General features: G+C 40.9%; 1 protein-coding gene across 9 annotated transcripts in view; it reads left to right on the top strand.

The window, feature by feature from the left end:
* Foxp1 (forkhead box P1) overlaps positions 1-21,270 on the top strand; it is a 645,990-nt gene that overhangs the window by 543,150 nt on the left and 81,570 nt on the right. For 8 of the 9 annotated variants that reach the window (XM_070018961.1, XM_070018954.1, XM_070018955.1 and 5 more), the window contains 4 exons: positions 5,045-5,182; positions 6,220-6,309; positions 11,690-11,843; positions 17,876-18,080. In XM_070018961.1, coding sequence (XP_069875062.1) covers positions 5,045-5,182; positions 6,220-6,309; positions 11,690-11,843; positions 17,876-18,080 — 587 coding nt within the window. The remainder of the gene's footprint in view (positions 1-5,044; positions 5,183-6,219; positions 6,310-11,689; positions 11,844-17,875; positions 18,081-21,270) is intronic. The other variant, XM_070018960.1, reaches the window with a different exon arrangement.

Raw genomic sequence — 21,270 nt, 5'->3', positions numbered from 1 at the left:
GGGAGGTTAATGAAAATAAAGCCTTTTGTACAATTATTTTTTCTTCCCAGTTTTATTATTTGCACACCTAGCCATTAACAAGGAAATGGTTATGTGCCAAAATCTATTCAGGTTTACACTGGGCACTATTTACTTGTAGTTAACTTGAATGTAAACTAAAGGGAGAGAAAAAAATGATAACATGTTTTGTTTTGTTTTTCAGTATTTATATTGTGCCCATCTTACCTCCCACCCAATTCCTTCAATTGTCTCCTGGATTAGGAAGGAGTATTGTTTCTGGGAATGTGTTTTTTTTTTATTTGTTTGTTTGCTTTTCAGATTTTTTTTCCTCCTGTCTTCCCATCCCCTACCTCCCCTCCTCCCCATGGGCGAGAAGCAGGGGAGGGGTTGGAATAATAGAGACATTATTTTAATAGTCTTCCAGGCTTTCAGATGATGTAGATTCATTTTAGAGAAAAAGCAAACTGGATCAGGCAGAATTCACACAGCACTGTCAGGGCTTCTAAGATAGTCACTGGTACAGCAGGCTTGAGCCACCAGCAGCTGGGGATGGCCCCAGAACAGCTCTATTTCTGCCATTCTGCACCTGAGATTGACCACACCCAGTTTCTATCAGTCAACAGAATATCAGGCCGTGCCCCCCCCCCCACTTTTTTTCAATTCATGATTTCCTCTTGAAACTCCACTAAAGAGTGTTAAATGTATGTGTGTGTGAGAGTGTGTTTAAATTCAGTTTTGTATGCTACCATTCTTTAAATGTCTGCCAGAAGTTTAATTTGAATTTCTGATCCCTGAAGGCAGCTAGACCGAATCATTCTAGTTCTTCATAAATTACCTTCTATGATTCATTGTTAACTCATAAGACCTACTCATTTCTGTATACTCAAACAGTTAACATAGCTACAGTATCAAGGATATTGGGGGGGGCTTATATTTAAATTATCTTATGTGAGAGAGGGAAATCTAGAATTAGCTAGAACACTCAGGTAAGGAATGAGCCTTGTGGTTATACAAACCAGGAGAAATGAATGTTGTGTTACCTCAAGGAAGGTAAAGTGGGTAAGCCTGGATTGGGAGGGGGAAGAAAAGAAAGAAAAAAAAGTTTCATTTTCACTAAGTACTCTCAAAGAGGGGCCCATAAATATTAGGTCACTGTAGTTAAAAACTCACAAGACTGTTTTAAATACTATTGATTTAAACCACTGGCTAGATTTTATGAATCAAAGTGTAATTTCTAAGCTTTGGCCATATTTCTCAATGCTCAAGCGCTCTCTCTTGTGAGCCTTTAGCCGCTTTTGAGACATTCAACACAGGATTAAATGATAGTAGTTACAGTGATCAATAGGTTAAGACTGCTACAATCACTCTTGCCGCTAATGACCTCGGTAGTAATGGCCAATAAAATGTGGGCTGTAATAGCCCCTCTCTGGTCCTGCATGCCCTTTGATTCTCAGTATTAGTAGTGACTAGCTATAGGAGAAAGTTGGACGCTGGGAATTGAGAGTGCATAGATAGGCTATAATTCTTAACTATTTAAAGGCTTAAACTGTACTGATTTTTTTTCTTTTTTCTTTTCCACCCTACCATAGTTTCTGGTCCATTGGAGTATGTTTGTTAAAGCTTTTCATAACTTCTCTTTCTGACATGTTGGAGCAGAAACTTGGGGGTGGGGGAAGATGCGGGGATGTGCAGTTTTATTGCATTTATAAATTAAGCCCCAGCCCACACTGGAGGCTCAGAGCTAAACTGGTGTGAAAATGTGCTTTCAGATAGTAAAAGCAAAGTTCAGGCCATGGAAATATAATGGCCCACTTCTGCTTATTCAGAGACCGATCAGAGGGTTTGGAGGATTACTCAAGCTTCTTGTTCCAGTCCTTCCCTAGGTTGTGCCTGCTGCTGGAAGCATTTTATTACTCATCAGACCTTCCATCATAATGTCCAAAGGGAAAAAGCAGGCCCGAGTCAAGTTCATTCTCTTGTTGGGCAGCATGTCTGAGAACAATGAGCAAGTAACTGGGAGAGGGAGTTATACTCCTATCCATCTGTAGGGGTTTAAAAAATATCCATGTATGTCAGTCTCTTCCCTTGAGTCCCGTCGGTTTATTGCTAGGCAAGGGACAGTGGTGTTTCTCATTTAAGAAGATGCATGCTATTTACCAGACTTAAGAAAGCTCTCTATGTAGCTATCCATATACGTAATCTATCATCTACCAGTTTTACATGTCTGTGTACTATAGGTAACTTTTTAAATCCATTTGGTTGAGGGACAGTTTATATACTGTAAAATAATCTTTTTAAGCATATATGTATATAAGTATGGCCAGCCACCTTTATCAAAATAACCAGCATTTCCATCGCCCCCAAAGTTAGCATGTACCCCTATCTCACATAGGATTTCCATAGCTCTTTTACAAATTAGGTCACTTTCAATGCATGCAAGGGGATCACTTCTGTACCAATTTCTATGAACACTCTGTGAAGTTACATGTTCATCCTCAGTTTCAAGTTTACACCACCCTATTCCTGTGTTTTCCCGTTCATCGCCATCAGAAATTTGGCTGGTGAATATTTATGTTGTACATCATCCAAGAAATGCAGGGGGAAAAGAAGAAACCTTAAACATGGTTCTTTTGTTTGCTTAATCAGAACTCCCTGTATGGTGCTGTGGCAACTCTCAAGGAAAAGTAAACTTCTATTGTGATGGTTTGGCTTCAGCTGCTCAAAAGATAGTGATTGACAAGCCAGTACATATTTAAAAATTCAAAAAGTTTCTTCCGTCTGAAGACAAAGTCGACTAATTGGAATTAATTTGTAGATGGTTAGATGTTTTGATAATGTCTTCTTGGCGTTTGCCCTAGACTGAACGCAAGTTCACTGTTCCAATCATTGGTGATATTTCATGCTGTGAATTATCTTTTTAAAAGGATAATTTATCCATTCATATACATCTGTCCCTTTTTGCATATAAAAAATATTCAGACATGCCCATCTGTTTTAAATTACAGTGTTTCTGCATCCACACTTAAAAGGCCACTGCAGTAGAATGGATTCATAGATGACCTTCCAGAGTTGGGTTAATGAAATTTTTTTCAAACGCTCTACCTAGTGTTTTCTAAACACTAGAAACTTGCCCATCAACACCCATGCCACAACATCCAGTAGAAGAACATCCGCTGTACATGAATCTGACCTTCAGGAACCATTTTTAGTTCATCAAAATTAGTGATGCTGAGAAATCGGGACATCAGTGCATAATGACTGTGAAATTAGGAATGAGAGCTCGCTATGCAAATGACAGGACAAATCATGTGAAAAAGTCAAGATAAACTGCATATTAAGACATTATGTTACATAAAATTAATACTGCAGTTCTCCCTTTTTGCTTACTGTTCCCCTGAAAGATTTTTTTAAAATTCTTTTATCTTCTGATCAGCTATTGTCTGCGGGATTTTTTTTTTAAAGTGGCTCACAGGCAAAGTGCAAAACATGTTATTACCTTTTATTGTAATACATGAGATGACAGTAGATCCTTTTTAACAAAGTATATCCTTTACTGCTTCTAGCTTCTTGCTGTCACTTGTTTGATTAGAAACCAAAAAAAAAGTAAGATGCTTAAATATTACTCTTAGAAGACGGACGGGTTTTGTCTTTTCTTTCATTTTTTTTTTCTTTCCTTATCTTTTTTACTGGGGGGGGGTTGATTTTTCATGAAATAGTGTTCTTGCATTACGGGGACTGACAAAATGGTTCTCATGTAGTCTGCAAATTAAACACAAGTGCAGTGATTATTTTGAATAGCTAAATTACATTCTAGAAAGCTTGCAGAATTCATAGCATTGTCATTAGGTATCCGCTTGAATACAATTTGTGTAACCTTGGCCAAGACAGCCTGTCATTTTAATGTCAGTGTTTTATCTGAACAAGACATCATCCTTTCAGATACAGTGTGCAGGTTCCCTGCAAAGATGCCCGTGCAGAAATGTGTTAACAGTTGCAAATATGAAATGCTATCAAGTTCATCACTATAGCTGTTTGTCACTGAAATGTCATGGAAAGCAGCTTTTAATGGTATCGAACGTAGTGTGAAAGAATGGAGACATCTGGATGCTAGGTGAATAAGGAAGGTCGAAAGGCATCATAGGAGGGGTCTGTGTTCGAGTTTGGAAGGTGCATCTGGGGTTCCGGTCTCTGCCAGACTGAGTATTCAGGGATTGCTCTTAAAAATCATTGGTCACAGAGAAGTGGGGTATGTAAGCTCCAACTGCAAAGTGATTTCTTCTCATTGGCCTTCTTTAAAACAGGTTTCAAGTTTGGATTCACATCCTATAGCTCATTTTGATCAAAGTATTGTTCCTAATGAGAAATTGTAATTGTTGTTTGCAGTCATAGTACAATTGATAAAGTCCGCCCCCCCTTGCCAGCATATTATAACTACCCTCTCTGCGCAATTTTCTTTCTTTTCCCTTTTTCTCCTTCCTTCCCTCCCTCCCCTTCCTCCCCCCTCTCTCTCTTTCTTTCTTTCATGTGTATGTGCTTCACACCTGAGAAGAATTTGAACTCAGAGCCTGGGCACCACTGTCCCTGAGGTTTTTACTCAAGGCTAGCACTCTTTGACGTTAGCCACAGCTTTAATCAGCTTTTTGGTGATCAATTGGAGATAAGAATCTCATAAACTTTTCTGCCCAGTCGGCCTCAAACTGTGATCTTCACATCTCTGCCTCTTGAGTTAATGAAATTTGTTTCATTAACTCCTGAGTAATTAAAATTACTGGAGTGAGGGGGCGGGGGGTTAATAACTCAGTGGTAGTGCACTTGCCCAATATGTAAAATCCCTGAATAGTAACTGTACTCAGAATAGGAATGAACTCCATAGGAGATGACACAGGATTTGTGGCTGTGTCCCCTTTGGATGCCTATATATGATTACATGAGAAATTGGTCATTTCTTTAAGTGGATGGCTGCCTGCCCTTGAACTTGGGAGGCTGTACGCTGCGCTCAGGATCACCTGGCTTCCTTTTCACCCTTCGTTGATTACCTTTCTAGGTTCCCGTGTCAGTGGCTATGATGACACCTCAAGTTATCACTCCCCAGCAAATGCAGCAGATCCTCCAGCAGCAAGTGCTGAGCCCTCAGCAGCTCCAGGTTCTCCTCCAACAGCAGCAGGCCCTCATGCTCCAACAGGTAACGGTTCTCCTCCTCCTGTTCTTCCTCCAGTGCCAGTCCAACCCAAGGCCCCAAACTCCATTCACAATGCCTCACCACCTGGAGCAGGCTGGGTGGGGCAGTGCCCAAACCCAGCCCTGCGTGATCAGCTGCCTTTGCATCCCTGAAGGCGAGAAGTCCTTCCCAGCAGTGTCTAGAGCCCAGGCCTGCCCCATACCCCGCGGACTGAGATTAGGGCTGTAATTGGACTTGGTGGAAGGGAAAAGATCTTTTAGGCTTACGTGGCTTTACACTCTTTTATTTGGTAAGCCCGGCGGCTTCGAAATGATGTGAATCAAAGCAAAACAAGGAGCACGTCCGGGGCAGCTTTAAATATGACAGCTCTTGAAGTCCCCATTTCAACTTGGAAGCTCCACAATTTTATTTTTGCCTTTAACATGAAGAAGCACTTTGGAGTCGGTTAGTTTTGAGACACAGAGTTATTATTGTTTTTTAACTCCCTCTGTAGAGGCTGATGTTGAATTGAACTTCTGGCTTCCCCGGTGGTGTCACAGGGATCTAACATTCTTACTTGACAGACACCTGGACAGCACAGATGAGGCAGAGTGCTACAGGGGGAGGAGTTACTGGTACGGGGTGATAAGGACAGGATGCAAAGGAAGCACCCAAAACTGCCAGTGGCCCACATTGACATGACCACTGGTCCATCCTGCCCCACGCCCGCATCTAGAAAGCTAGTGGTGGAGACTCAGCACTCAAAACAAGGGCATGCTGCCTTTGTTGTACAAGCAAAGGTCATTCCTTGTTTTATTTTAATTAGTTTGTGTAGAAAAGTGGTATGTTTTTCATCAGTTCGTTCTTGAGATTAGTTCTCAAACAATAACGCCAAGAATAGTCAGTGTGTGTGGAATTTATTGTTGAGTATCAAACTAAAGGTCAGGCCATTACAGATAAAAGGATGCTATTTTTCAAGTCACAGTTTGTGTATGGCACCGAAAAAGACAGTGGCTTGGCACTGCCCCGCGTTACTTACCGTTTTTCTCTTTCCTTTGTAGCAGCAGCTTCAAGAGTTTTATAAAAAACAACAAGAACAGTTGCAGCTTCAACTTTTACAACAACAACATGTTGGGAAACAGCCGAAAGAGGTACCGACGACGATCCATATTTTACTTTCAAACCACAGATCCCAGAGGACTATCTCGTGGCTATTAAACTGTCATTCATCTTTTAAATGATTGCACAACGGAGCTGACTCTATCGCTTCTCAGCTTTCAGACCGAGAGTTATTGTCCTGTTTGTGTTCAGATTTTTTTTTAAATTTCCTTGGGTTCCATTTGCTGGCGGCCACATATTTTTACCCTATGGCTGCATGCGGATCTGTGAGAGGAAGACCAGGAGGATTGTGGGTAGAATAACATGGGCTACTTCGGCCAACTGACAGAACTGAGGGCCAGCCTGTAGTTGGGAGGAGTAACACAAGATTTTCTAGGGCATACTTTTTTTTTTTCCTTTTTGCCAGCTGTGGGCGTTTGGATGAGCAGTGATGTCCTTTTCCATGAGAAGACTAACTCTGAAATAAGAAATAAGAAAGTTAGAGCATGATCAAATATCCCCATCTTTAACTTCCTTTAGAAAGGTGTGCATATCATACTTGCAAAAGGCACACACTCAAGTTAAGGGAGACACTGGCTTGGGATATGCATGATTACTTAGGGGCAAGGCGATATGGTCTATGAGTTTCTGTGTGCTTAGTGCTTTGTGGTGTCTGTAAGTTATTATTTTGGACCACCCTATCCAGGCTAGATAGTTGTAGTCCTGGACAGAATATGAGGCCTTCCAGCTCACCTGCTGGACAGTGCATTGTGGGTAAGACTGCATCAGGGAGTTTTACACCTATGCCTTATTACCACATCTTCTCCCCAGTATAGAGTTCTCCAATAATTCAGTGTGTCCCCATGTGGTTTTAGAGTGGGCCAGTAGGCTTACATATTGTCCTAGGGATGGCATATTTTATAATTCTTTGAACGGTGCTTGGTCTCCTTTCATGGCTTCTGCAAGGGCCCTCTGCATTTGGCTACTACTTCCATTCTCAGGGAGGAAAGGAGTCTTCCTGCTCACTCTGCACGTCCCTGTCCCTCGCATGAGTATAAATTCAGACAGCGCTAATTTTACACACAGGAGTGACCCAGACGGTCTCCCTGGACCGGCTCCTCCCTCTACACAAATTGGGTACATTTCCCGTTCTCTGCCAAGTTTTCACCCTAGAGTCCTGTTTAGCAGGCTGCCTGTAAACCCCTGCAGAGTAGGGGCAGTTTTGGGGTGAAAGGGAGGAGGTGTTTTAATGAAAATGCTGACACAACCTTAAGTACAGTGGCGCGCTACCGGGTGCTGCTATAATAAAAAAGGGAACAGATTAAAAAGTGTCTAAAATGTAAATCTAAAGGACTAACAGTAATTAAAATGGAAATGGCACAGGGAGGGAAGGCATGTAATTGTGAGATATCACTGTGCAGAAGGTTCTCAGCTTTGTTTTGCTGGCTGTTTTTCTAATTCAGCAGGGCTTACTCATCAGTGGCAGTTCAATGCGCGTTAATGACTCTGGGATTGCAGGCATCACTTTGGACAAAGAAATGATTATTGTGCGGTCAAAAGAAGTTCAAAGACAAGAAGGGAATTTCAGTTTTTTTCCTTAGAGATCCACATTCAAGAGCATATAAATTAAGCCAAATGTTAAAAACCACAGTCTGAAAGCTGACTTCAAAGTCACAACTCTCTAATTAATGAACTGCGAGCTTCAGTTTGGACAAGTTGTGGTTTGATGCGCCCATAAATCAACATGACAGGCCTGTTTCACAGTCTCAGACAGTGCTTGTCATTGAGACACATCAGATGTAAACAGAGCAGAAAAAAGAAGGGATATGAAGGAGGTGCAATTGATCAACAGAATTGGTAAAAACCCCCTTTTGGAGCACATTATGCATGATCACAGGAAATGGTTACAGCCTCAAGAGGTTTTCCCTTCTGCTGTTGCTTTTTTGAATCCGATTTCTAACAGCCTTCAAAAGGGAGAATAAGAATCGCGGAGTTTCTCCCCTGTGGCTTGCACGCAATAACCCCCTGTTGTTATTTTGTGCTCCTTTCTTTTCAAAGGCATCAAAATTTAGTTTTTTAAAGATCTTTAACTCTATATTTGAAGACAAACAAAAAAGGGTTGCCACTGTCATTCTTATCAGTTACCAGGGATTGTGTTTTTCCTTTCTCTTGCCACTTCTTATTAACCTCCTATTTGGTCTGTTAGACATAGTTTGGAATGCATGTCTGCACTCTGGGAGCACATGAAAGTTCAGAGGAGCTCCAAGGACCGGTAAAGAAATGGGATGGAGAAAGTTGTTCAGCAGAAGGAGAGATACAAAGTTAACTCTTTCAAATTGCTCTGGTCAGGAAGGCAAGCACCAACAGGCTGGTGCTGGCTGGGGGTTGGGGAAGGAGGGTAAAAAGGGAAGACTTTGTGCCTGTACCTGGACAGGGTAAGCCACATCTGAGTATCTCCAAGACAAGTAGGCTTGCTGTGGTCCAGCACTGTTCTCTCTCTTAGGCAAATGTAGATGACCCAGGAGAGGGGTGGCCTTAAGTGTGTCCAGAGAGAGGCCCACTTGTGGACTTTTTAGGCTTGGTAATGCCAGTAGACGAGCAAGACTGGCAATGACCAACACTGTTGTAAAGAAAGATGGAAAAGTCCAGTCCCCTGAAATTATCCTGCAGGTGGTGATCCTTTTGCTTGAAAAGAAAGAGTCGCATGGTAGCAGTTTCATGATGTGGCCTGGTGGTTATTTACAGTTTTAACAAGGTTTGCACTTGGATGTGGACAGATGGATAAAGTATATTAATTTAGTGAAGAGACTCATAATTTCATATTGTCAAGTATATCTTGCCCTTCTTATTTCTGGGTTACTACTGTAGAAAAATGCTAGACCCTCAACCCAACCAATATGCCTTTGCCACGTTTTTATTTTTTTAAAAAATCACTTATTTATTTATTTATTTATTTATTTATTTATTTATTTATTTATTTTTGGCCCAAAGTTGTCTCGAGATGTTTCCTCGAGAAAGTGGCTCCACAATACGCACAACAGGCTTGGCCATTAAAGGGACCCCTCTTTCATACTGACAAGAGTGGTGTAGAAATGTCGAGTCAAAATTCCCTTTAAATCAAGCTGCAGGGGAAGACAAAAAAAAAGATGCTATCCTGTGTGGGTGAGGTGGGCTGAGTTGATTGTTTTAAAAGGGCCGTTTGTCCAGGCAGTTATGACAGTTTATGTTAGGTAGTAGGGAGTAGCCAAAGAAAGGAAAACAGACCTTTGACTGCGGCTCTAGGGAGGGGATCTGAAACGCAGGGTTTATCAGGGTATTTTAGCATTTTAACACTGACGACTGACCTGTCAGAGACTGTTCAGAGACCTTTTTTGTATGCATTCAATTGTGAGAAGTAAACAAATGGAATCGTATCCTGTGTTTGGTAACTGGGTGGAGAGCACAGTTTGGCAACCAGTGTTGCTTTTAAATTCTTTCTGTGGACAATGGGCCTTGTATACTTTTATATCCTGGCTTTTCAAACGTGGACAGCTTTCATGAGCCTTTCCTAGGGATGGCTACAGAGACAACAGCAAAGGCATCAGTCATTTTATATAAATACACAATTTTTAAACATTTCATTTACAGTAAGACAGGAAATGCCGTCCCCACCCACCAGCCCACCCCCCCTTATATCCTACTTCCACAAGAACTAATCCCCCCTCTTTTATTGTATCAATGTTTCTTCTCTTTCTCCCCCACCCCCCATTTTTTTTAATGTCCTAAGTTAATATCTGTTGAAAGAGTGAAAAAAATCACTTGGACATGAATATAACTATCATTGGGTTTTACATTAATGTGATAACATGGGAAGGGGTGAAAACAATTGGATCATTTTCTGCATGCTGTTCTTAAAATGAAAACACGGGCTTTTCATTTAAATTTATTTAAATTTTTGTTGTTCCCAGTATAGAATTTGTTTTTTGGAGTGAAACTCAATTAACTCTCTCAGTGGCGTGGTAGTAAGTCTGAAATTGGTTGCTAATATGAGAATGATGGTTTTTTTTTCTTTTCTTTTCCTTTTTTTCTTTTCTTTTCTTTTCTCTTTTTTAAACTGTAAAATAAACTACATGGAGCCGATCTTCTCTTCTTTGAACTTTGCATCAGAAGGTCTTGGTACACGGGCCCTTTTATAGATGTATCAGATCAAGGTCATGTGTTAGGTTAAGTGAATGCACTTGTTTGTGAAGTGTAGTTATTAACTAGAACAGGCAGACTATTAAAGGGTTGGGTAGTCCTTGTAGTTGCCAAATTCTCTCTGACTTTGTGAATAAGATACTCAGAATTAGGAAGAGATCTTGTTTTTTTCTTGAGGATTTTTTTTAAATTATAATTTTTTTATTCCAGTTTGGGAAGGGTTAATTTTCTTTGCTAATTGTTAGCCATGATGTGGCCGGGACCTCCACCTCAGTAAGATTCCTAGTAGATTAAGGATATTAGATAATTTCCTTCTATTTATTGTACTAGTGTACTGTATTATCTTTCTATCACTCAGATAATTACTGAGGAAATCTACATTAATTTTTTTTTTTGGCTGGAGCAAGGCCCACTATACACAGGAATGATGTATTGATGTTTTACACAACAAAAGTTTCCCCCCTGTCATTGTCCAATCAAGAAAAGATATTTATCATATCCTAAAGCCCCTTCTTTTCAAGAACAAAGCAGACTGGGGACTCAGGACCAGCAAGGAGACCTAGGCATTTCTGAGAGTAAAGCCAAGTTAAGGATCTGCAGCTTAGTGTCGTATCATTCCTATTAAGCCCTCAGAGTCGAGTACGATGTTGTTTGCTAAATTATGAATGTGTGTAATTAAAATCTAGTGGCTGTTTCTATGAAAGATTTACAATGTTATTTCATCGTTTGTCATGGCTAATTAACAATATTAGATGAAGTTTTTCTTCTTCAAAGGTCTGATTTTTTCTCATTTATTTATGTCAGAAGTGATAAACAGAGTAGTTAAAGGCTCCTGCCGATGCAGGCCAGGAAGGAGGCACCTTGTTCTTTTAAACACCTCAAAGGTTCAGGGTTCAAATCCCTCCAGATTGGAATGATGCAGTCATCTTTCAAGTGTTGAATAATTACACATTTCAAAGTCTCAAAGTTCATATCTTGACTACCAAACTCAGTTTGTTCCCATCAGAGGGCAAGGTGTCTTAGTGAGTGGAGGACTCCTCTTCCTAGGGGAGCAAGCAGAAGGAAGGTAGCACACTGCCCTTCAGATGTGGTGTGTTCCCGTCCCTTTTAAAGATGACATTGAGCCCTCCAGGAGCTCTCGTGACGTTCTCGGTGTTTGAAGCTGGTGAATTTTGACATGTCTGCACTGTTACCTTCCTTGGGAAGTGGGCATCTCATGTTTTGTTTTATTTTTTCTCTTTTCCCCGTTTCTTACAGCAACAGCAGGTGGCTACCCAGCAGTTGGCTTTTCAGCAGCAGCTCTTACAGATGCAACAGCTCCAGCAGCAGCACCTCCTGTCTTTGCAGCGCCAAGGCCTCTTAACCATCCAGCCCGGGCAGCCTGCCCTTCCCCTCCAACCACTTGCTCAAGGTATGCATTGACTACACAGACAGCAAGATGGCCCCGTGGGAGAAGAGAGGGTGACATGTCTCTCTTCGCGTCTTCCAGATTATTATAAATCCAAAGCTGATGGGCTCTTAATGGAAGTTACAGAGCCTGCCAGTGTCAGAAACTAGATTGGGGAGAATCTGAAGGCTCAGCAGGAGGGAGTGTTACCCCTTGTAAATCAGAACAGGTCTGGAGACACTGTGAAATGCTACCTTGGCCTTCCTGAACATCTAATGAAGTCTGGGAACCTCTCAGTGTGATGCCATGGAAGACTTTATCTTCTGCGCTAGTCATTTTAAGGCAAATTTGACGTAGTATACCTTTCTTAAGTCTTACTAGTGCTTTGTGTTAATGCTGATTCTGAGTGTCTAAGGATAAATTTCGGATTATTTTTCTATATATGATTGCAGTCAGTCTCTTTATTTTTTTTAAATGATTTTTTTCTGTCTTTTGCTTTCTTTTTTAAAAAAAACATTTGTTGGTGTTTGAGCAGGTTAGTTACTTATTCATTGCTAGTTCTTCTTCAGAAAGTGGGATTCCTTGAAAAGTGACAGAAGAGCCTAGATTTTATGAATGCCTTTTGAAAACTAGTTACATCTTATGCCAGGGTGGTTGGTTGGACATTGAATACATAGAAACACGAGAGTTGTGGAGTGTCCTCTTGGCTTCAGCACCTCCGACTTCACGTGTGTGTGATATGGAAGCAAGTGGATTCATGAGAACTAGAAAGGAAGGAGAGACAAAGGGAGGGTGAAGGCTTCTAGGAGAAGCTAGCCCGCCTGTGCTTTAAAATCTGATTTGCCCTCCAAGTAGTTGGTTCTCAACTACTCAACCCTAGATTGAGCGTAATGCAGAATAAAAGATGTCTGTGTCTGTTCTGAACACATAGTTTTTTCTTGTCATTCATCTCTCAGCAGTACAGTATAATGATTATGGCCATAGTGTTCGTATTGGGTCTGTTAAGTGGCGTAAATAAGCCAGAGGTGTTGGAGGATGTGTGTAGGTTCTGTGCAAGTATCATGTCATTTTATATTAGGGATCCTTGGATTTCGGTATGCAAGAGGGCATCCCACAGATACCAAAGACTGACTGATGGTACCACAGGCTAGAGTTGCTTCCTCAAGGCCTGTGTTCTTTCAGTTCTATTACATCTGAACCTGTATGTCATGTGCCTTAAAAACAGGTGACTACCACTTTGGGTGTTTTAGCTTCACTTGCCAGTGAAAAGGTTGGAAATGTGAGGCCTTCTTTGTGTTGCTTAATGTGTGGTCATTTGTCTAGTCACTTGGTGTGCTGTGGATCTGTGGGGTGTGTCTGAGTTTAACTCATCTCTTGAGTCAGCCATACCCAACTTTTGTTCCTTATGGTTGTTTTGTTTGTGTTTATTTGTTTGTTTTGCTCTATTCTTTTTGGGGGGGGGGTCGGTGGGTCATGGGGCTTGAACTCTCAGGGCCTGGGTGCCGTCCCTGAGCTTTTGTGTCCAAGGCTAGTGCTCTACCGCTGTGAGCCACAGCACCACTTCCATCTTTTCCTTTTTCTTTTGTGAGGCGAAGGCCTTTCACGTTTCCCAGGCTGCTGTTAAACTCCTAAGCGCAAGTGATCCTCCTCCCTTGGGTACTTGTGAACTGGGATTACAGACATGAGCCACTGTGCCTGACTTGCTATTTCCCCTTTTGCTCTTTCTACGGTTGTTGTTGTTGTTTTCATTTTTATTTTGGCTTCTCATGTTCAGACCAGTGCTTTTCCCTCCTTTGGCTTCCCTGTTGCCCTTCGCCACCTTTCTGCCATGATGTCTCAGTCGCTTGGTGCATAGTATCTCTTCTAGTGCTGATCAGATGGAAACTGTGAGACTGAGTCTATACATGGGGAAGAGGAAGGCCACATAGGCCAAGAATACATTTGTGGGCTTGCATGTGTTACAAGGCGTATTAATTACACCCTCTGGTTTATTGTTGGAAACAAGGAAGGCTGCTCTGCCCCACCTTTTGGACTCATGCTTCACCCTCTCTCATCTTTTCCCACCGCTCCTATACTATTAAGTTTTCTCACTAGGGTTCATTGTTATAGTACATCAGTTAAGCTGTCCAAAAGAGGGCAATTGGGCAGTGACAAGACAAGCTCATGTGTAATGTGAAAGAAATGAATGTGGTGATGCATGAAGTGTAATCTCTGCAGTAACATATCAGAGACACCGGTAGGTAATTCACTAGCCATGGCATTGATTGATATGCCTAGCAGTCTGCTATAACTATTAGCCACTGCAACATTAGGAAGAAGCATATTTAGACTCCTAAGGGGTTTTGTATGTGTTCCTAAGATGGCATAAATGTAAATATTTCTGATACCAGCCTCTTGCAGAAAACAACCATATTGTCAGTTGCTATCACTACTGAATCAAGAGGTTAACTCTGTCTCCCCTACCCCCTCAGCCAAAGTGGCTTGAGAATTCAGTCCTGTTGGACTACAACACAATTCTTTTTTATCAGAGAGATGATGGCTTAAAACTGATGTCATTATGAGGTTTAAATCAACTTTCTGCTTGCTTGAACATGGTCACCTGGGTATGGATGCACAAGGACAGAAAAAGGTTGATCAACTCTGTTTGTCTTTGAGCCAGTGATACCTGGGGTTGTAAAATTGAGTTCCATGAACAGTAATCTGTCAACTGTCCCCACAACATACATTTTTTAAACCTGCGCCTGCATTTTCTTTTATAATGAAAGGGACGGGTTGTCCTGAAACACACACACACACACACACACACACACACACACACACACACACACACACACAGAGTGAGAGAGAAAGAGAGAGAGTGAGAGAGAGAGAGAGAGAGAGAGAAATGTAGCCAGGCACAGGGGGTTTGTGTTTAAAATGCTGGTAATGCTGGCTTCCTAATACAATCATCAAGATTTTTTTACATACCTGTTTATGGTCTTGCTAAGTTACTTTAAATCTGTGTGGACATCTCAAAACGTAGAGAGAGAAAGGGATATTTTGAAGACCTTCCTCACTCTCCCCCCAGCCCCTGGAGGTTTTATATTATAAAATGAAGGCATAATTTTTGTTGCTGTTTTTCAGATTATTACAGGGTTCTCTTCTCTTTTGCATAATTACCATATCTATTTTCATCCTCTGGTCCTCCCCAGCACCAGTAATTTTATATAGAAATATTCTGTTACTATCATGTCAACCTTTTCAGGTTTAAAAATGTAAACTCTTTAAGTAGAAGAAAATTGCACGCTTGGTTATGTGCTTGTTCATGGATTTGTCTAAGTAGTTACTCTTTCCCCTTGGAAAGAAATGGGTGCTTTCTGGAGATTGGATATCCAGATAATTCAGATGGGTAATTAGCTTCTCTTTTATTAGTCTTAATTCTACCCTTAGATCTTGGCTGTCAAGTAGCAGAGGCCTTTGATGGGTACTGTTCACTAAGCTCACTACTGACCATCATGAACGAGAAGATGAGGAGAGCAATTGACTGCCTCTTTGTTAAGGCTGATGAGAATATTCTTGTGTATAACTGCCACTAGAAGGTTGAACAAAGATGTACCACTTTGTCGTGTGCTGAGATGTGTGCATACCAGCACACCACCAGTGTGTCATCCTGTTGGAATGAGGAGTGACAAGAAGTCACGCTAATGTTTTGGGTGTAACAAGTGGCTACTGTGTTACACGTTTGTCTTGATTTGTACATAAACAGTGTACTTTTGAAGCATCTTCAGAGTGCTGCTTTTGCTCTGAAGGAAGGTGTTAACGTACTTGTTAGAACCACATTTTTTTTCTTTCTCGGGCAACTGACCCACGAATCAATTAGTTGGAGTTGAAAAATTGGAGATTTGTTCTTTTCACGTGTTGACGTGCTAGAAAATAAAAATAGGTGTTGACTTGTGTGCTTTTTCTATCAAGATGCTGTCATCAGCAGACAAGGCTATGCAGGGTTGTTTCTATTGAGTCAATAGTGGCCTGAGGGTCGGCCTAGTCACAGGTAATTGTCGGTGTGTGGAGCACAGAGGTACGCCTGCTAGTTGCAGCGCTGCCCACCTGTCACTTGGAAAGGTGATTGAAAATAATAGCCCAGATGCAGCAAAACTGGACATGGGATTGTGTGGTGACCTTTCCTTTTGTTTAATCTGCCTCTGAGGTTTAATTTCAGGGGACAAGTAATAATTGAATATGCCTAATAACTAAATGCTCATTTGGGACAAAATCCATCAAAATATAATTGGCATTTGATTTTTTTTTTTTTTTTATGAAGGGAGAAGAAAACTGAGTTCGCTGTTGGAGGATGCATGTTAAGGGTATTTTACCACTTAATGCATCATTTGGAGGCACTTTTATACTATATATTAATTGCAAATACTTGAGCATAGGAACATTTTTCCTGGAGACGAGAACCCTTAGGAGAGACCAACTGTTTTTGTTAATGCTCCTCTCAGAAAGGCGGGGAAGGTTATTGGTCTACTGTGCAATAATTTACTCCTCTTTGATATGCAAACGATCCACGGTGAATATAAAAAAATCCTATCAGACTCATTTCACAGTTCTTAACCACTGGGATTCTCTGGAGTCCGTCGCCTCATTAGACCACTGCTCTCCAATGCTAGCATAATTAAAATCTTTAACAGTTTAGCAAAGTAAAGATGTTTGGCTGATCACGTTGAGATGATTATCTATCCATTGTATTCTAAATGGCAAAAATAAATTAAATTTAGACCTTGGCATTTTTTTTATTATGTGTTTCAAATGAATATAATGCACACAGCCTTCTTCTTTAATTCAATACCTTTTGGTGTGGTAAGAAACACGCCTGTTTCAGCTGCTGTTCTTATAACCCAGAAAATGGCCCCCTTTTTCTAATAGCTGTGTTACCCTTGATTGAAACAACGAACTACAATCCAGAGACACCAGTTCTAATGTGGAGTCACCTTAGGATGGGTGCCAGGTATAGGATTTCTTCTCGGTGCTCTTTCAAAGGAAGCTGCTTCTGTTGATTGGTGGCGTTAGGTGAATTTCAGAGCCTGTGTCTTCTGTGTGCATGCATGCGCTAGGGTATGCACTGAAGTTGGATGTAGAAGCCCGGCCTGTGCAGTCATTCTGTGGGGATAAAGACTTAGTACTCTATGACAGTGAGATTAATGGTCCTGATTGTATCTCTTCTTGGGGAAAATACGGGTTGACACTTTCTTCTTAAAACCCCTGTCCATTTGTGACCCCCCCCCCTTAAAAAACAGGAGCACTCTATTACTCTAAGCTTATTTTACGTTTTCATTTTATTCCGTAATGGTTCATTAGCACTGATCTAAGAAATGACAGTAATAATAGTGTTACTTGTATAAAAAAGTTACACAGTTTTCCAGTAGACACATCCATCAATTAAGCATGTGGTACTAGAAGCCAAAATTAATGAGGAAGATAGGTGTGTTAATGAAATAATCATAGTATAATCAATTTGACTGTTAAAAGTTGAGAAGCATTTCAGGAAGGCGATATGAATTCATAATTTATGTCTAAAAGTGATTAATAAAAACTATATTTAATAACAAAGCTATTTGTCATCATTTAAGACTTAAGCACAAAAAATTATTCATTTTGTAGCTCATGTTGTCATAAGGATATAGTCGAACAAATTTATCTCAAGCCCTTCTGGGTGTCTAAAAATATGGTAGTGTCTCTCTACGTTTTTCCTAAAATTGAGAAACCACATTTTGGATGGATGGAGGCAGACTGTTGTTACAAAATACCAGTGTTTGAATCCTTTCTCTGGGTGTCTGTCATGTGGGCTGAGAGCCTTTCAGCTGGGCCGCTCTGTGAGAGAGGTTTATTGCTACTGTATTTGCCTCAGTTGGGAGGGGAAGGGAGAGGAAAAAAAAAAAAGAAAGAAAAACCAACCTACACACACCAAAAAGCCCCCTAACACTAGGCTTTGTTTACTGACTCTTTGATTTAATTACTGTTTGAAGAGGACGGAATTAGCTGTTAATTGATTTAATTATCCAATTTGTTTGTTTCAGGCATGATTCCAACAGAACTGCAGCAGCTCTGGAAAGAAGTGACAAGTGCTCACTCGGCAGAAGAAACCACGGGCAACAATCACAGCAGTTTGGATCTGACCACGACATGCGTCTCTTCCTCTGCACCTTCCAAGACCTCCTTAATCATGAACCCCCATGCCTCTACCAATGGACAGCTCTCGGTCCACACTCCCAAAAGGGAAAGGTAGGAATGAGCCATCGTCCATTTTTACCCAGGGAGGGCCACGTGGCCCATGGCAGATGTGGCCTAGCCCTGCCATATCTCCGTGGTCCTTAATTGAGTTCTTGTGTGACTTGAATGTGCATATAATTATATACACATGAAGGATGTATTCAGTAGGGTTTGGGTGTGAAGCATCTAATTATTTTCACCTTTTCAACATGGAATTAGCACTTTTGCAGATGTAGTCTCAGTGTAGAAGTACAGGCAGAAGCCTTGGAATTTCTCATTGGAGGGATTGGATTTCAAGACTTCCAGGCCGATTCTTTCTGCCAAGTGCTCTTGTCATACAAGTCAAATTCCTTGGTTCTAAACACCTTCAGGGAAGAGTAATATCTGCTGCGGGCAATTTTGAACCATGGTTTGGAAAAGCATAAGCTTATGATAGTCTACACTGTCCCTATTGAAGGCAGGAAGCCATCTTTTTTCATGGTCTATCCCCAAACCATGTGGCCTTTTTAGGATAGATATGGGGGTGGGAGGTGGAAGGGGGGAGGATAGAGGGATGGAAGGGTGTGGTATATGATCATTCACGTGCACCTACAGCATATTTCCTTGTGATTGAAATATATGAACATCATCCATATTGCTGTATTCCTGTTTGGAGGTTGAGATATGTTCTTAAAGGCCTCAAGATTCAAATGAATGTTAGCTGAAGCTAGGGTTGTTTTAGAGATCCGGAATATATCATGTTAGCATGGAGTTCTAAGAAAATAAAGCTGTTCATTCATATTATATCCTAGCACCTAGAAACATTATTAATACTGCTGTTGAAATGCTTATCCAAAGTGGAATATATAACGCTTCTAAAATTAACAATTTTTTTCTGTTGACTATTTTAAAAATATTTCATCTATATTTCATATGCAGAGCTTGCAGACATAGGAAGAGAAGAAACCTTCAAAGTAGCATGTGATACCAAATGCCATTTTCTATCAGGAAAAAAAAAAGCAAATTCTATATTTTTTGTTGTTTTTAAATGAAAATGATTCAGTGAAGAAAAGGTTTAGTTATGCATTTTAGTTAAGCAATTATAAGTATAATTTAATGTCTTTCTCAAAATATTGAGTATTAAGCCTGCTGTTTTAATTATATATATATATATATATATATATATATATATATTCGTATCAGAAAATATTATCTGAATGTATATATCATGAAGTTCCAAATAAAGAACCTTTAGTCGACAGTGGATCACAATACAGTGGTGATCGCCTAAGATTTCCCATCACTTAGCGACCTGGTGTTCATTGTACCATTATAGCAACAGGCCTTCCTCCCAGACTTTGTCATATAAAACTTGAGCACGTACAGTTATGAACACAGCATTTTACTTGGAAATGACAGTGAACAGCACTGACTGGTTCATGTACCCACTGCTCCTGATGATCATTATTTTAGAGTAGATTTCCTTTTTTACCTGTATAGAATATGTTGGGTGTACTTGGTATTCTGTGCTAGGATGGTAGGTTGGCAACAACCTCATCCATACATCTTATGTTACCTGATGGCAGCTTTTTCTCTTGTGCTAAATTCAGTCTTGTGCTTGTTTGCTCATCATGGCCCTATGAGTCTCTGTCTCTCTGTCTCTCTCTCTGTCTCTGTCTCTCTGTCTCTCTCACACACACACACACACACACACCCCAAGTAAGACAGACACACACACACACACACACACACACACACACACACACACACACACACACACACACACACACACACACACACACACACACACACACACACACACACACACACACACACACACACACACACACACACACACACACACACCATTTGGCCTAGAGCTATGGTAAGCTATACGATGTAGGTTTGTGTAAGTACATCCAATGATGCTACATTGCCCAGGCTACATCCTGAGATACTTTCCTGAGATATATTTCTTAGGACGTTAAGTGACACATGATTGTGTCTACACACATGCAGAGCTATGCACATCTGTGCCTGTCTGTGATTCATGTTCAGCATAAACATCATCAACAGTTCTTAGAGATGAGAAGAATGTTTATGTTTTGGTCCACATTTGAACCTCACCTCTAAAGTTTGTAGGAATATCTGTGGTAGATAATTAAGAACTAAGGGATGGCTTAGAAGAGGTTAAAGAATGGATGGTGAGGCTGATGCCAGTTGTTCACACCTGTTATCCTAGCTACTCAGGAGGCTAGGACAGGAGGCTAGGACAGAAGGAAAGTGCATGAAACTCATATCATCTCCAGTTAATCAACAGATAGCCACAAATGGTGCTGGTGGAAAAACAAAACAAAACAAAAACATTAAGGGACAATGCTCAGGCTCTGAGTTCAAGCCCAGTACCGGCACACACACACACAAAATTTAAAAATACTAAAAAGGAAGAAGGCTGGGTGCTGGTGGCTCACACCTATAATCCTAACTCCTCAGAAGGCTGAGATCTGAGGATCGCAATTCAAAGCCAGCCTGAGCAGAAAAGTTCATCAGACACTTATCTCTAATTAATCATCAGGAAACCAGAAGTGACATTGTGGCTTAAAAGTTGTAGAATGCTAGTTTTGGGTGAGAAAGCTCAGGGACAGTGCTCAGGGCCTGAGTTCAAGTCCCACAACTGATCAAAAAAATTAGAAGAAGAAGAGGAAGAATGTTAGACAGTGAGATTCAGTTTGGAGCCATTAGGGGAAAGGCAGCTTCCTCTTCTCTTGGGGGTAGAAGTGGATGTCTGGAAACCAATCTCAGCTCATGCTTTGGAATCTCTTATAATGTCTGTAGTATTTATTTTTTCAAACTAGAAATCCTTAGCTTGCTCTAAAGGAAACGTTCTAGACTGTCCTCATTTGCTGCTCTTGCTGTTCACGTCCTGAGGTTGGTGCCTTCCATTTACTGTGGAGCAATTGACTCACATCTTTATCCATAGGCAGAGCAGGGGCCCATACACTAAAAAACGCCGACTGATGCACTTAAGGTATTTGTTGTAATCTTGTCAGCCACTGTGGAGCCTGCACAGATTTCCTGGGATACAGAAATCTCTTCTTGTTTAGATGCACTGGGCTCAGTTTCATCTTAAAAGGTTATATGTCTGCAGTCAGGTGATAGCTTAAATGGAGGCGAGCAATAGAAGAATAGCCCTTTTCAGGTCTTAAGGCACATTTGAAAGTAA

The sequence above is a fragment of the Dipodomys merriami genome, unplaced genomic scaffold (assembly GCF_024711535.1).
Source record: "Dipodomys merriami isolate MVZ:Mamm:240054 unplaced genomic scaffold, mDipMer1.0.p SCAF_13, whole genome shotgun sequence".
NCBI classification, from domain to species: Eukaryota; Metazoa; Chordata; class Mammalia; order Rodentia; family Heteromyidae; genus Dipodomys; species Dipodomys merriami.
Note: the sequence above shows the minus strand (reverse complement) of the source record. Positions and strands in the feature narration are given on the sequence as shown.